General features: G+C 35.5%; 1 protein-coding gene across 1 annotated transcript; it reads right to left on the bottom strand.

Moving 5' to 3' along the window:
- Nucleotides 1-6,163: 6,163 nt before the first annotated feature.
- Nucleotides 6,164-16,986, bottom strand: LOC120078097 (Amidase family protein). The gene is made up of 10 exons (XM_039032312.2): nucleotides 16,341-16,986; nucleotides 15,779-16,090; nucleotides 15,285-15,464; nucleotides 15,077-15,171; nucleotides 14,700-14,775; nucleotides 14,436-14,513; nucleotides 14,118-14,211; nucleotides 13,994-14,043; nucleotides 6,756-6,869; nucleotides 6,164-6,464 (listed from the first exon to the last, which is right to left on the bottom strand). The coding sequence occupies exons 1-10, from the start codon at nucleotides 16,911-16,913 to the stop codon at nucleotides 6,372-6,374; spliced, it is 1,665 nt and encodes a 554-aa protein (XP_038888240.1). The 5' UTR covers nucleotides 16,914-16,986; the 3' UTR covers nucleotides 6,164-6,371.
- Between the last annotated feature and the right edge of the window lie 590 nt (nucleotides 16,987-17,576).

Below are 17,576 nucleotides of genomic sequence, written 5' to 3'. Positions count from 1 at the left end.
GAAAAAAGAAAAAAAAGTTTAGAATCTATTTATTTGTTTGATAATTATTTTTTATTTCTCATTTCTTATATATTTTTTATATTATATAATTTAAATATAATCTAATTATATAGAATAAAAGACATATAACAAACACTAAAATATAAAAAATAATTATCAAATATTTAAACTATCAAATACATATAAGTTCAATGTAAAATTAATATTGATAGTATAATTATTTTTCATTCATATTTTGCTAAAATATGATTTACAATATTATTTCTCACTCAAGTCATTTGTTTTAAATTTTATATGATGTGGACTCAAATCCTAACTCAATTATATTATTATCTAAATGGAAAAATATTAAAATGAAACTAAATGAATATCTTAGTAGACAAAATTTATATTAATGTTAAATTATAATTGGTTTCGTACGTAAGAAAAATTAAAAAATATAAATTTAAAAAATATAAAAGTGCATATTGCAAAATTTAAGATTCAGAATTAAAAAAATATTTATATATACATATTGAAAAAGAAAATTATTTTAAATGACAAAACTGTGAAAAATATTTATAAATAATAGCAAAATATCACCGTCTATCTGCGATAGATCATGATAGATGGTACAATTTTACTATATTTGTAAATATTTTGATTCATTTTTCTATATTTGAAAACAATTTTACTGGAAATTTGAAATTTGAAATCAAAATATATTAATCTAAATATTTGAAAATTCAAAATTTAAAATTAAATTTACTATATTTGTAAATATTTTGATCTATTTTCCTATATTTGAGAACAATCTTATTGAAAATATGAAATTTAAAAAAAATAATATATAAATCTAAATATTTCAAAATTAAAAATAAAATTTACATATTTGTATATATTTTTTTCATTAAAATTAGAAATTTGAAAATCAAAATAATATATAATCCAAATATTTAAAAATTTAAAATTCAAAATTAAATCAAGATATAAATAAATAATAAAGAGAATAAATATAATTAAAAGAAACAAATATAAAAAAAAAATAATAAGAGAAGAAGGAAATATGAATGAAAAAAAAAAGGAAAAAAAATAATTATAAAAGAAATATAAAAAAAATATAGGAAAAAAAGAAATATAAAAGAAAGAAAGAAGAAAATAAAATAAAATCCCAAGTGAGATTTGATCACAAAATCATGAAATTGAGGGATGATTGACCATGCTTCCCACCAATTAGCGAATTTCCTACTTTAATATGATTTAGGAACACATTTAAATAAAATATAAACGGAACAGGAGAAACTATTTTTTATAATTCATCAATTTTGGTCTCATTTTAAGAAATATTTCTCAAATTTTAAGAATAAAAAACAGTAATAGTTATCAAACAGGTATGTTTCTTAGAAATAAGAAACAGAAACAGGAAAACGTTATCAAACAGGTTCTAAGTTGCCATTTTAGTCCTCCAATTTTAGAAATCAAACTCAAAATTTAAAGAATAAATGTATAACATTTTGAAACTTAGAAACTAAATAGAAATTAGATCCAAAAACTAGGACAAAAAGATATTTTTTTTCCAAAAAAAAAAAAAATTATCCCAAAAAATCTTTTAGCTTTGACTTTTAATTATGATTTCTATTACCTTCCTTCTAAGCTGATTCTGCTGCTAGTTATCGTATATGTTTACTCAAAAGATGGGATGATGTTTGAACTAAAAAACATTAAAAAGTTGAGATTTGTTCTTATTAATGTGTTTTTTTTTTCCTTTTACTTTCATATTGTTCTAAAAGATTGAATCCTTTTTCAAACAAGAAAGAAATCTAACTTAGGATAATTTACTTTAATTCAATTATCTTTTGAAATAATATTTTTATAACTAAAATTAATAAACCAAATAAAAAATCATCAAACTTAAAAGCAAAATTTAAAATTTAAAAATATTTGGATAAGCATCTAGGTAAAAGTTGTATCAATTTTTATCTTAAATTTTCAACTTCACCAAATTATACCTAAAAGTTTGAAAATTATTACATTCTTATCTTATGGTCGGATTTTTTTCCCCTTTCTTTCTTCTTCTTGAAAACAAACTACAAGAAGACCGGATTACAAAATTACATTAAGAGACACAAGTGTAACAAATTTAGGAGACTAGAAAGGAGAAAAAGTTTACTCTTCCAACGCTTAGTTGTCCAAACATCATTAGAATGCCAAAGATGGTTAAAAGAAACATCAAGTGCATTAAACTTAGCCTCGTGGATGGAAAAAAAAAACGAGATCCAAAAAGACATTGTTCAATAGATTAACAACTTCAAGGCAGACCAACTCCACAATGATGGAGATAAAACTAAGAAAACCTTCTAATGTAGGAGCATCTTGGGAATATTTTGTAATTTCCATTTGTATTCATTTGCAATTTTAATTTGTTTTCTTTTTAGTTTAGATGTGAAAACATCCTTTCCCTTTGGGTCTATTTAAAGGGGTTCTAAGATTAGAATTAGTTAGGTAGTTAGGTGTGAAACAACCCTAACAAATGACTTTCCAAAAAGAAGAAACCTAACAATCCAAGAAACACATTGGAGGAAGAAGACGATCTAGAAGAAGAGGATATAGCTCAAATAAACCCGGATATTGGAAATGAACTAGCTTGTGTTATCCAAAGAATACTTCTAACCCCAACAACCCCGAGCAACCCCCAGAGACACTCACTATTTCAAACAAAGTGCACCATACGAGGTAAAGTGTGCACAATTATTGTCGATAGTGACAAAAGTGAAAACATGTTTTCAAAAAAGTTAGTTCCGACTTTGAAACTTAAGGTTGATCCACATTCACATCCATATAAGGTTGGATGGATTAAAAGAGGTGATGAAACGGTGATTAATGAAATATGCACAGTGGCTTTGTCCATTGGTGTCCACTACAAAGATCAAATCATATGTGATGTTATCATATGCCTGTCAGTCGACCATGGCAATACAACATAAAGGCCATCCACAAAATTCCTTGAAAATACATATGAATTTGATTGTTAGTCAAGAAGATTATTCTATTACTTTTCTTTCCACCTTAGGAAGAGATAAAGGTAGACTATTTTCCGTTTTGTCTACAAAAAAGGCTCTACCATTCTTAAATTTGTCATTATTTACTTAGATGGCATCTTAATTTATAGCAAAAGTTCAGAGGAACACTTATCACACTTACAAGATGTCTTCTATACTCTTGATACTCATCAATTAATCATTAATATGAAGAAATGTGCTTTCATAACTAACAAAATTTCTTTCCTTAGATTTTCTTATTAGTTCAAAAGGAATTCAAGCCGATCATCTTAAGGTTGAAGCTATAAAGAATTAGCCAATACCATCTACAGTCAAGGAGGTACAATCATTTCTAGGGTTAGCTTCATTTTATAGAACATGCATAAAACATTTTAGCACATTAGCAGCTCCATTAACAAATTGTCTAAAACAGGGGAAGTTTATTTGGAATCAAGAAACATTCGATAGCTTTAATATAATTAAAATAAAGTCAACCCCCCACCCCCCATTTTAGCTTTACTAAATTTTTGTAAGCCTTTTGAAGTTGCTATTGATGCTAGTGGATAAGAGTACTGCTATCCCAAGAACCACGTCTTATAGAACTTTTTAGTGAGAAACTAAGTGAACCACAACAAAAATGGACCAATTATGAACAAGAATTATACGCCTTAGTAAGAGCCTTACAATATTGGGAACACTACCTTATAGATAAAGAATTTGTTCTACTAATCGGTCATTATTCACTCAAGTTTCACTCACAAAAACATATTAGTAGAATGCATGCTAGATGGATGACATTTATCCAAAAAATTGATTTTGTAATAAGACATACCTCGGGTAGCACCAATAAAGTAGTTGATGCTTTAAGTAGAAAGTCATCTATACTAACTCTTCTCCAAGTTACCATCACGGCTTTTGATCACCTACCCACTTGCTATGAACTAGACCCTGACTTTCATATAATTAGGCAGCAGTGTAATACACATTTTGCCCCTAATGATTATCATTTGTTTGACAATTATCTCTTTAAAGGTAATTTGTTATGTATACCTCAAAGGTCCCTAAGAAAAGCCATCATACATGAAGTTCATTCTAGTGGATTAGCTGGTCATTTTGGTCGAGATAAGACCTATATAATGTTTTCTGGAAATTTCTTTTGGTCACAACTCATAAAAGATGTAAATAATTTCGTAAAACGATGCTATGTGTGCTAAACAGCAAAAGCTCAATCTCAAAATATAGGACTCTATACCCCACTTCCAATTCCCCAAAACATTTAGAGGATCTCTCTATGGACTTTATCCTTGGTCTTCCACACTCACAAAGAGGATTTGATTCTATTTTCATTATTGTTGATACGTTTAACAAGATGGCTCATTTTGTCCCTTGCAAGAACACCTTAGATGCTTTAAATATTGCTCAATTTTTTTTTTCAAAGAAATCACACGTTTACATGAAATTCCAAAATCAGTAGTATCTAACAGAGATGTTAAATTCATGATTTTTTTATTTTTTTTTTTTTGGAAAAGCCTTTGGAAGAAGTTGGAACTCACTTAAAGTTCAACTCAACAAGCCATCCGCAAACAGATGGTCAATCTAAGGTGACAAACAGAACATTGGGAAATCTACTTCGATGCATTTGCAGAGAACAGACCAAAAATGGGATCTTGCACTCACAAGCTGAATTTGCATTCAACAACATGCAAAATAGATCAACAGGGAGATGTCCCTTTGAAATTGTTTATAGTCATCATCCTAGACGAACTTTTGACCTCATTAATTTACCTTCTTCTGTTGACAACAATCTAGAGGCCGATTACATGGTGGAAAGAATTCAAAAGATACATGAAGAAGTTGTGAAAAACCTAACAATTGTCAATACAAGATATAAGGACAAAGCTTATGTTCACCGAAGGAAATAAACTTTTCAACCTGGAGATCTAGTCATGGTGTACATCAAAAAATCAAGACTACCAGCTGGAAGTTCTTCCAAATTAACCAATAGAAAGTACGCCCATTCGCAATACTAGAAAATTTTGGAGAAAATGCCTTCCACATAGATCTATCTACATCTATGAACATTAGCAACACATTCAACGTTGCCGATATTTTTCCCTACCATGCACCTAATGAGTTTCAACTTTCATCATAAACTTGAGGGCAAGTTTAATACTTAGGAGGTCGAATTGATGTAGGTGCATTTTGAGAATATTCTATAATTTCCATTTGTATTAATTTGCAATTTTAATTTGTTTTCTTTTTAGTTTAGGTGTGAAACACCCTTCCCTTTTGGGTCTATTTAAAGGGGTTTTAAGATTAGAATTAGTTAGATAGTTAGGTGTGAAACAACCCTTTCCCTTTCGGTCTATTTAAAGGAATCATTGTCTACATTTCTCTCTAATCAATAATACTCTACTTCAAAATTTTCTCCAAGAGTTGAGTCTACACCATCTTCACAAATAGCCATCGCTTCAATAGCCTCGACATCATTATATCTTCAAATAAATTTAAGATGAGCCAAGGAACACAACCCAAAGGATTATAAAGCATCCAACCCAAACTCATGCAACATTGGAAAAAAAATCCATACTACCACAACTTATTATGACATGTAACGAGATTTTAAAAATAGGATGGAACTTATTGACATTGATGTGAGGTCTATAAATATTTATAAAGAAAAAAGGAAAAAAAAATTATAGTATGAATAAGTAAAATATAGTACCCAATCTATGCAACATGATAGTTTAGCTCCCAATAGTGCCATAAAGCAGGGTGTCAGCCAACAGTAGGTGGTGGAGGATTTCAATAGTTCCTCACCACCGCTTTGCAAGTTAAATCGCCGGTGTGGTTTTTGCTTGAAAATATGTTGAAAAAAGTACTCACAAATGAAATAACATGATAATGCACATATCTCAATGAAACTTTTCCAAGTTTCCCCTTCACAATGAAACACCGAAGAAATTTCAAAATGAGTGTCTCAACTCTCAAGGCTTGATCTTTATTTATTATTTTTTTTCTCCAAAATGACATTCCTATGATTTTGTGTTTTGATGAATTTCAATCTTAAGTGTACACAAAAAGAACGAAATTGACAAACTATACCCCATCTTAATGCCCAAATTAAGACTCGGTTTAGCTCCTAATTGCAAGCAGAATTTTACTATCTTTATTGTCATATAAATTATGGAGAACACAATCCATTTGTTCTTATAGATAAGAGCGAACACAAAAGAATGGTAAAGCCTCCAGAAAGTAATGCTCACCTCATAATAATCAATAATACAATAGTAACTAATTGTAGCGTTCCCAGACTTCCAATTTGCCTGCTTTCACAACTCAACTGATTTGGAGCTAACCTACAATGTCGTCGGCTAGTAGGGGTGGAACAAATCTGCAGTCCGCAAGAGTTTGCTCAAAGATGTGCCCCACTTTAAGAAGTTTACCCTGTAAGCATGATGAAAATTGTCAATGGTTCAGAGTTCTAAAGCTTTGGTTCCTCGCAGGGTTATTCTTCACAACTGTGGCATCATCAAGCAAGCAAACAAACATGAACTAATTTGCTCTTCTCAAAATAACTGTCGGCCAGGCATTATCCCCTTTTTTGAATGAAGAATTTGGGTTACATCAAGAATCATTTCAAAAGTACATAATAAACCAGGCAAAGAATCAGAAGAAGCATAATCAATCTCAGCAGTAATTTAAAAGCAACATGGTGTGCAATAGGGTAAACAGTACCTCATCAAAAGCTGCACCAATCATTTGAAGGCCAACAGGAAGACTAGAGGACCCATCTTGAACAAATCCACAAGGCAAAACCAATGCAGGTAGTCCAGCTAAGTTAACGTTGACCTGTTGAACATGGAACAAATAAAGGAGGAGGAACACAAAAGTGAACGTTTAGACTTGATGCTTATGGCCAACGAAATTGTGGATGATTAATTGCATAGCCTTCAAGAAAAAAATATCAATTTCAAGACGACCCACAATATGATTGAAATTTTCTAAAGGAAGTACTTTATAAAGAAAGTTTTTTTACACCAGGAGGACAAGAGTGAAGACATTGATGTAATTCCAACTTCCGATTCATCTCTCTTTTCTTATTTATAATAGAAAACCAAGTCCTTAAAGCTTCAGAAGGTCCAAAGCAAAGAAATCCACTATCTCGTTTCTTTTTGTTTCAGTGGCACAGATGTATCAACCAGTCTAATGGATAAGGAAATGTGGACTGGGGCTTTAGATGGACTCCTTGGAACAAGAATAACATATCATCATGTTAATCATCTCAATATACTAGTTTCATCAACAGTAACGCTCTTTGAGAACATTTCTGGTCTCACGATTAATGTGTGAAAACCCTTGACAGTGGGTAGTCATGTTGATATTGAAATGCTTGAGAACCAACTCAATGTAAATCCATAAACCTTGATAGTTGATATCTCTGTTAATAGATGAAAACTCTAACCAAAAATAGAAAGATTAAGGCTGTTGAAAATAAAGGGCTGTTATGTTTAGTCCTAAGGGCATTTTGGTCTTTTTACTTTACCATATTTTGTATTAGAGTTTCCTACGAGTCTAATTACATATGTCCTCTCTTGTATTTGATATAAGAAAGAATAATAAAAAAGAACTCTTCTATTGTGGTTTTTTCTCCCTGTTCTAGGGTTTTCCACGTAAATATTGTATCTTCTTCTTCTACTTTCAATATGGTATCAGAGCATGGTGATGAAACCCTATAAAGCACCGACACTCCTAAGATGGCCAAGTGTCAGTGTCCGACACGTGTCTGACACGCCAGCTAGCGTGTCGAATATTTTATTTTTTTTTAAATTTCCGACACGGCGGGGACACGGGTAGGACACAGGTGGGACACGGTTGGGACACTTCTGGGACACGACACTACAAAATTAAAAAGGAAAAACAACGAAACCTTATAAAATTAAAGTTAGCAGCCCAAAAGCATCAGCCCAAGCCCAAAACTTTTAGGTTTTTGTGTTTTTTATTTTAATTTCTCAAAATATATTATTCCTTTCCACTTTTCTTTTCTTCAAAATATCAAAACTCCCAGAGTCCCCACCCCCAAAACGCCACACCTCCACGCCCACTCGATCGACGATCGGCCACACCTCCACGCCCAAAACTCCATGCCGGCCACACCTCCACATTGGACCGTTAGTCATCTCATCTATGGTTGTGGTTGTATATTGTATGGTTATTAATGGTGTTTTTAAATGGAATATTTCCCAATATATTTATTTCACGACATATATTTAATTTTTTTAATAAAAAAAAAATAACATGTCGTGTCCTACTTCTTTGAAAATTGACATGTCGCCGTGTCGGTGTCGTCGTGTCACCGTGTCGCATGTCCGTGTCCGTGCTTCTTAGACGAAACCCTAGCCGTCATTGACGAAAACCAACTGTTGGTCTCTCAATCTTCACCAACAACAACAGTCGGTGACACCACCCTTTGCTGAAACAAGTGGCGTCACTACGGCCGATGGGATCCACGCCGCCGCCGTGCAAGCAGTCGTGGATCGGTATCTTCGGATAGCCTTCTCGATCCTCTTCAAGCCGATGACCCCATTGCTAACAAGTTCAACCGATGACAACCAGATGGCCCTCCCAATCCTCTGGCCGCATCTTTCTTCAATCGAAGCATGGCCATTGACAAGTCCGACTGCCCCTGCCGTGAGCGCCCCGACGTTTCCGAGCCAACCAAGCCACCCAAACAACAACCCTGCCCCTGCCGTCCGGTGTTTCTGAACCAGTCGAGCCACCCAAACGACAGCGCCGGTCTTCTTTTTGCTGGCCACCCGATCACAAGTGCTCCTCGTGTAGGCCACTTGAGCATCAGTCACATAGGTTGCACGGGTAGTGACAACCAAAGGCATGTTTTTGAATTTGGGAAGTCTTCATCTCTTCACCGTGGACAGCAAACCATTCTATCGGCCACGACCAGCCATGGGCAGTCACTTCCGGGGAGTCATGGTGCTATGGGTCAAATGAATCTATCACCCATGGTGGTCCAACAACAAATTGCAACTCTTGAGGCAATTCTTGGGACTACCACAAACATCCAGTCACACCCTGTTAACTCAGATCTCGCTTTCATACCGATGTATTCAGAGAATCCGATAACTACTTTCCCCGCTTTACCTACAACAAGTTTTTTGTCTGGTTAAATGGGAAATTCAGCATGAGTTATTAAAGGGGAAAAGCTGAATGGTCAGAACTACTCGTGGTCTCAGTCTATCAAGATGGCCCTTGAGGGGCGTCACAAGTTTGGGTATTTAACTGGTGAGATACTGAGACCAAGACCGAGTGATCCTCAAGAGCACATTTGGAAGGGAGAAGACTCTTTACTTCGTTCGTTGTTAGTTAATAGTATGGAACCACAGATAGGAAAACCTTTACTTTATGTTGCGATTGCTCGGGATATTTGGGATGTAGTACAGAAGTTATATTTTAAGAGGTAGAACGCTTCACGATTATACACTTTGCGTAAACATGTCCATGAGTGTAAACAAGGAACGATGGATGTGATGTCCTATTTCAACAAATTGTCTCTACTCTGACAGGATATGGATCTGTGTCGGGAAATTGTCTGAGACTGTCCATGTGGTGGAGTTTAGTATTCAAAAATTGAAGAAACTAACTGTGTTAATGATTTTCTGGCTGGATTGAATTCCAAGTTTGATACTGGGTCGGAGACCGATACCTTCCCTCATGGAAGTCTGCTCTGAACAATCCCATTGTTTCTTCCACAGATTCCACAGCATTTAGTGCAACGTTATCTAAGCATGCAAAGTCATCTAGGCTTGATGGTGATAAGCAGAATAATAGACCTCCTCCCATATGTGAACATTGCAAGAAGCCTTGGCATACTAAGGATCAGTGTTGGAAGTTACATTGTCGTCCTCCAAATAGTAGACGTTGTCATTCAAACGACAAGCCAAATTTTGGCCAAGCACTTGTGAGTGATTCAAAAAATGGTGCTTTTTAGTCTCAACTTCAGGTGAATAACCAAAATGACCCTGGTACTGTTGGAGTCATTGCTATTGCCCAATCAGGTACGTTTCAGTCCTTCAGCCTTCTTAGTATTAATGGTTAAAAACCCCTGGATTCTTGATTCAGGAGCTACAGATCATTTGACTCGCATATCTGATCAGTTCCTTTCGTATCATCCGAGTGTTGGTAATGAGAAAATTCGGATTGCAAATGAGTCATTTACTCTTGTTGCAGGAAAGGGTCATCTCTCTAGTCTCTCCTTTGGAGGGTTTGACCTTACAGGATGTGTTACATATCTCGAAAATATCACACAACTTACTTTCTATCAGTAAGATTACATAGATTTGGATTGTAGAGCTGTATTCTCACCTGATACTATTTCCTTTCAGGACTTGAGCTTGGGGACGACGATTGGCACTATCCGACACAATAGGGGGCTCTATTTTCTTAATGCAGATGCTTCCTCTAGGAACTATTATAAGACCAGTTTATTATCTTCTTGTTTTTCAACTTCTGAAAAGGATTATATGTTATGGCATTTTCGTCTTGGTTACCCAAGTTTTCAATATATGAAATATTTATTTTCTCATTTATTCCATAATGTTGATGTCTCTTCTTTGTCGTATGATGTGTGTTTCGTGCTAAACAACATCGGGTCTCTTCTCGATCCCATCCTTACAAACTATCTCAGCCTTTATCTCTTATCCATAGTGATGTTTAGGGTCTCTCAAACATCACTACTTCTTCTGGGAAACGGTGGTTCGTGACCTTTATCGATGATCACACTCGTCTTACTTGGGTATTCCTCCTTACTGATAAATCAGAAATATCATCGATATTCCAGGAGTTTTTTACGATGGTGGAAACTCAGATTAACACTAAAATCACCATCCTTCGCAGTGACAACGATCGTGAGTTCTTTAACAACACCTTCTATGATTTGCTGGCTTCTAAAGGAATTGTCCATCAAAGCTCTTGTGCATATACTCCTCAACAAAATGGGATGACTGAACGGATAAATCGTCACCTGGTTGAGGTTACACGGACCCTCATGTTATCTACTTCCCTTCCTTTGTACTTGTGGAGGGATGTTGTTCTGACTGCAGCACATCTTATCAATCGAATGCCTTCCCGTGTTCTCCAATTTCAAACTCCTCTTGAGTGCTTCAAAGAGTCATACCCAACCACACGTCTTATTCCCAATGTTCCTCTTCACGTGTTTGGGTGCATTGCCTATGTCCATACTCATGGTCCTAATCGCACTAAATTTACCCCTTGTGCTAAAAAATGTCTTTGTCAAGTATCCTCTTCACCAGTGAGGGTATAAGTGTTACCATTCATCTTCATGGAATTATTTTGTTTCTATGGATGTCACATTTCTTGAGGATAAACCTTTCTTTTCCATTAGTCGTCTTCAAGGAGAGAATACTAGTGAAGAGATTAATTGGTCCACATCTTCAATTCCTCCAGACTTGCTTCCTAAACCTATCTTGAGTGCAAACAATACTGTCCTACCTACTAAATAGGTTCTTTGGATAACGTACTACAGGAATAATCTCAGAAAGAAAATAGTGTCACATGTTGCATCTCCGGCTACGATCCATGAATCGGAACCAGCACCAGCTCAAGGTATTCCTATTCCTGATAATCTTGATGTTTATGGTGAGGGTGATATATGTGATGTGGGTGAGAATAACAAAACTTCTGGTGATATTGATGCTTGTATCAAGGGTGATGTGTGTGATTGGGAGTGACAAAATTAATGTGATAACTCCAGAAATGGGCAAAGTTGAAGGTAGGGGTGAGTCTTTGGAAGAAGCACCAAAGGATGAAACTCCGCTGTAGGGAACTGAGTATCTTCTTACTGATAAGGGATTTGACAAAAAGGAGAGTTATGATGCCTCTCTTGATCTACCCATTGTGTTGAGGAAGGGTATTAGGTAGCGTACTAAGTATCCCATGCATAGCTTTCTATCTTACAGTAATTTATCTTCTGAGTTCAGGGCTCTCATTACAAGTCTGGATACAGTAACAATACCAAAAGTATACATGTGGCAATGGAGGTTCCTGAATGGAAGGCTGCAGTCATGGAAGATATGAGAGCTCTTGAGAAGAACAATACATGGGATCATGTTGCTCTTCCTAAAGGGCACAAGACAATTTGGTGCAAGTGGATGTTCACGTTAAAGTATAAGTCTGATGGAACTCTTGACAGGTATAAGGCCAGATTGGTTGCTAAAGGGTTTACTCAGACTTTTGGAATAGACTACTCATCGACTTTTTCTCTTGTAGCGAAGCTAAACACTGTTCGAGTTTTCCTTTCAGTGGCCGTTAACAAAGATTGACCTTTCCATCCACTCAATGAAAAGAATGCGTTTCTACATGGAGAATTATAGGAAGAGGTTTATATGAGTCCTCCTGGTTTTGAAACTTGGTTTGACCATCGGGTGTGTAAACTTAGGAAGTCTCCGTATGGTTTGAAACAGTCTCCCAAGAGCTTGGTTTGACAGGTTCAATACCTTTGTTAAGTCCCAAGGATATACTTAGGGGCATTCTGATCACACCTTGTTCACAAAAAGGTCAGTATCAAGGAAGACTGTTGTTCTTATTGTGTATATAGACGATATTGTTTTGTTAGGGGATGATGCGGTTGAGATGATCAAGTTGAAGAAGAAAATGGTTGAAGAATTTGAGATTAAAGACCTTGGGAGATTAAGTTATTTTCTAGGAATGGAAGTGGCAAGATCAAGAGAGGGGATCTCTGTTTCTCAATGGAAATATACACTTGATTTATTGAAAGAGACAGGCATGACTGAATGTAATGACTGGATGTAAACCTATTGATACTCATGTAGAATTCAACTCAAAGTTGGGAGATTCTGTTAACAAAGTACCTGTCAATAAATAGAGATACCAGCATCTAGTGGAAAAATTGGTTTACTAATCTCATACTAAACCAAATATATCCTACGCCATCAGTGTGGTTAGTCAATTTATGCAGGCACCTTAGAAGAACATATGAAGGCTGTAAATCGAATCCTGAGATATTTGAAAACTACCCCAAGTAAGGGTTTGATGTTCAAGAAAACCAATGGACGATGTATTGAAGCGTACACCGATTCTGATTGGACAGGATCTGTTATAGATAGAAGATCTGGTACTGTACCTTTGTGTGAGGTAATCTTGTTACTTGGAGAAGTAAGAAGCAAGGTGTGGTTGCTAGGAGCAGTGCAGAAGCAGAATACAAAGCTGAGTCTGGGAATATGTGAAGAAATCTGGTTGAAGAAAGTTCTATTTGATCTCCATCAAGACAGTGATCTTCCTATGAAGCTCTATTATGATAACAAGGCAGCGATAAGCATAGCCAATAATCCGATTGAACATGATAGGACAAAACACATGGAAATCGATAGACACGTCATCAAAGAAAGGCTGGACAGTGGCAGTATCTGTATCTCGTACATTCCCTCTAGTCAACAGGTTGTTGATATTCTCACTAATGGGTTATTCAGACAAAACTTTGATTCTTATGTTAGCAAGTTGGGTATTATTGATATTTACGCCCCAACTTAATGGGGGAGTGTTGAAAATAAAGGGCCGTTATGTATTAGCCCTAAGGGCATTTTGGTCTTTTTACTTTACCATATTCTGTATTAGGGTTTTCTACAAGTCTATTTATACCTATGCCCTCTCTTATATTTGAGATAAGAAAAAGAATAATAAAAAAGAACTCTTCTATCGTGGTTTTTTTCTCATTGTTCTAGGGTTTTCCATGTAAATATTGTGTCTTCTCCTTCTTCTACTTTCAATAAAGGCTGACCAGGTTCTATTAAATCTTAGAGACAAGTTGAAGGAGCTCTAATGCAAGATTTAGATCCCCTGTCACCAATAATCTCTCTATATATATACACACATAAACCATTATATCGGAAAGTACTCAAAGGAAGAGGAGTAGAGATGCTTACAGTCATGATGTCACCTGCATACATTGCCAATGGATCGTCCACCTTTTCACCTGTCAACAAGCAATGATCATATAAGTACTGTACAACAAATTGAAAGACAAAATTTTGGAAGGCAAAGGCATACCAATTTTATAAGCGGCAGTTGGAGCAGCAGGTGATATTAAGATGTCATTTTCATCTAATGCTGCTCTGAAGCTTTTCTGAATAATGGTTCTCACCTGAAACACCAATCATAAAGAGCCCTTATTATTATTATTTTATAATGATAAATCACAAAGAGCCCTTAAGCTCTTATCCAACATTCAGAGTAAGGTACCATAAAAATAAACATAAAAATTATTACTGATCATATGATGTCCAGGGAAATAGACAACATGTTCAGTAATTACAGTGGTAAAACACTACTCGTTGTTCACTATTTGTTTGCGAATAGACGTGGCACCTGCTGAGCACGCTTGTAGTAAGCATCATAATAACCAGCTGAGAGAGCATATGTCCCCATCAAAATTCTCATTTTAACCTGCAATGAGAAAACGTCGATGTGAATTTCCCAGAAGGAAAGAGGATACAGTTAAAATCTATAACATATATCACAACTCAACCATATACGCTCTAGGAAAAGGATAAGAACCTTTACAAAGTGAATAAGAAAGTCAAAATCTCCAATGTCAATGCAAGAGAAATTTTAACAGTTTCCAACTAGTACCTCTGAACCAAATCCTGTTGCTCGGGAATTTTCATATAGACCAGTCAGCTCATCAGCAACAGCTTGATTTCCATATCTATATGTAGGTTATGGTGGCCAAATTGAATCAGAATAAGTTGTTATCACAATACAGTAACAAAACAAAAGCACCTGAAAAAAATATTTAGGTACTTAAATGGTTTCTTCAACATAAGAGAACCAAATAACAATGAAATGGATTCAATATCATGAGCTGAGAAAATTTACTAAAGAAAATTCTTAAACCTGAACGTCAATAATATCTATCCCATCTTCTCAGAATGAAAGATATTAGATTCTTTTTCTTTCCAGAAAAAATTAGACATTTTTTACAATAAATGGCAACTTCAGCAAGATACCTGACACTATCATATCGTGCTAAGTTTGAAGATGATTCAGATGATGCAAGAATATAATAAGCAGGCAGCCCAAGAGAGAATGATGGTAGTGATACCTAAAAGAGAAAATAATTTTTTTTAAGAAACCAATGAATGAAGAAAAAAAAAAGTTCAAGTCAATTCGAAAGTAAAGCACCAAAAGCAATGAAAATTAGAAGAAAATCTAAACCTCATTGATGGAACATCCTAGTTCTTCAAGATGTGAAGCAGCAGCACGTATAGCAGAATTTACTTGACCATCAACACCATTATCAAGGGTTTCACGAATGAGGCCAATCCTCAATCCTTTCAAGGGTTTTGATTCCAATGAATCAACAGCAGAAAATTGTGATGTCAAATCAGGAACCTCCTGAAAGACATACACAAAAACAAATAAGAAAAGGCTACAGCAGTGCACCATATTATAAAATTACCCCAGAAGAGATAATGATTCTACAGTTTCTAAATTCAAACAGCTTGCTTTTTGGAGCACTAGAGAAGAGAGATCCTTGTGAACAATCAATAACAACAACATGGGATAACCAAAGTTACTCAACAACTTTAAATTTTCCAAGAAACAGGAATAGACCAACTTTTCTTTATCACGTTCAAGTGTGTTAAACGCTACAAAACTTAAAACAATAGCAGATGAGTTAAAAAGAAAAAAGAAAAATATAATCTCACTCGTTTACTACTGGTGGCATCAAGTGTATCATGACCACAAATTGCGTGTAGAAGAATCCCAGCATCAGCAACTGTTGTACTCAAGCAGCCAATAACATCAAGCGATGAAGCATAGGCCATAAGTCCAAATCTTGAGACACGACCATACGTTGGTTTCAAGCCAACGACTCCACAAAAGGATGCTGGCTGCCGCACACTTCCACCTGTATCACTTCCCAATGACACCACACACTGCCTAGCAGAAACAGCTGAAGCAGACCCTCCTGATGATCCTCCCGGGACCCTATTCAAATCCCACGGATTTGCAGTCACCTAATGAATGAACAGACGCACCACCTGAGTAAACCAACCCCTGTTACCAGTGGGAAGTAACACCACAGCCACACTTTTACCAAATAAGTACAACATGCTCAAACCCAATTTCTACTCTCAACTCATTTTCATGACAAAAGTGATGCTGAGAAAAAAACAAACAACCACACACACACACTTCCAGCCCCTAATTTGAACCCCATATGATAATAAGCAGTGGACAGTTATATATATTAAAGAAAACGAAAACCTGGAAAGCAGAGCCTTCAGTAGAACTACCCATGCCAAATTCATCCAAATTAGTCTTCCCAACTACAATCCCACCCAACTCCTTGATTCTCTTCACAGCAGTAGCATCAAATGGTGGGCGATACCCATCAAGAATCCGAGACCCACCAGTGGAAGGCATACCCGAAGTACAAATATTGTCCTTAACGCCCACAAGCACCCCAGCCAAAGGACCCAATTCCTCATTTCTGTGAATTTTGTCATCAATCTCACGGGCATCAGAGAGAACGGTTTCAGAGACGTGGAGAAATGACTTGAGGTGAGGCTCCAATGCACGAAGGCGATTGAGATAGGACTCGGCGAGTTGGGTGGCAGTAATATGGCGGGAAAGAAGGGAGTGGCGGATGGAGAGAATTTGGGAGTGAAGAGATTGGGAAGAATTGGAAGTGGGAAGTTGGTCTGTGAGTGTGGAATTGGGAATGGAATGTGAAGATGAGAGCGGGGTTTGTTTGGAGTGAAAGAAGAATGGTTTGGAGGGAAGATGGAGAGGGAAGCGAGAAAGAGAGCAGCGAGGGGGTTGCAGTGTGGATAGCATATTCGCCGCTGAATACAGAGCGCAGAGAAGAATGAACGAAGAAGCCTACGTATGGTGGCTTAAATAATTACTTTTTTTTATTAGGAATATTGTAATAATAAATAGTTGTATCCCAAAAACCATGTGTCATCCTTCATGTTTTCGGTATATCTTATAATTAATCATACTTCGTGTCCATGTAAGTCCACCACTTATTTCAGTCCAAAATTCTACTAATTTTCATATTATCCAATTTTATAATTTTAGTTATTTTATGTTATATTATATTTTATATATTTAATATTATTATATAAATATATTATTATATTATATTTTCTCTATATCCGTGTTCCTGTTGTGCTCCTCAAATTCACAATACGTTATCAGCACGAGCTCATGTCATTTTTCCCGCTAAAGGTAGGTCCTAAAGGTATATCGTTTTTTTCCTCTTCGCTATAATTAATAAATTTAATGTTATTTTGCATATTCAATATCTATTAAATTTCTAACATAAGTACAATATTTTATGATAGTACTGCCATGACAAATCTCACAAAATTAGAATTTGTTGCCCTTGATATTAACGACAATAATTATGGGGAGACTATTGAAGAAAGAAATACGACATCTAGTCAAGACAAAATAAAAGCTATGATTTTCCTTCGTTATCATCTCCACGAGGGA

Source organism: Benincasa hispida, chromosome 5 (assembly GCF_027475165.1).
Source record: "Benincasa hispida cultivar pf3 chromosome 5, pf3_genome.v1.1, whole genome shotgun sequence".
In the NCBI taxonomy this organism is placed as follows: Eukaryota; Viridiplantae; Streptophyta; class Magnoliopsida; order Cucurbitales; family Cucurbitaceae; genus Benincasa; species Benincasa hispida.
This window is presented reverse-complemented; position numbering and strand designations above follow the sequence as displayed.

What these genes read in the sequence shown, in the direction of transcription:
- LOC120078097 (XM_039032312.2), bottom strand. Translation starts at nt 16,913, where the DNA reads ATGCTATCCACACTGCAACCCCCTCGCTGCTCTCTTTCTCGCTTCCCT. An exon ending in ATGCCACCAGTAGTAAACGA is followed by an intron (nt 15,465 to 15,778) that starts GTGAGATTATAT and finishes TATGTCTTTCAG; the next exon opens with GAGGTTCCTGATTTGACATC. An exon ending in AACTGCCGCTTATAAAATTG is followed by an intron (nt 14,044 to 14,117) that starts GTATGCCTTTGC and finishes GCTTGTTGACAG; the next exon opens with GTGAAAAGGTGGACGATCCA.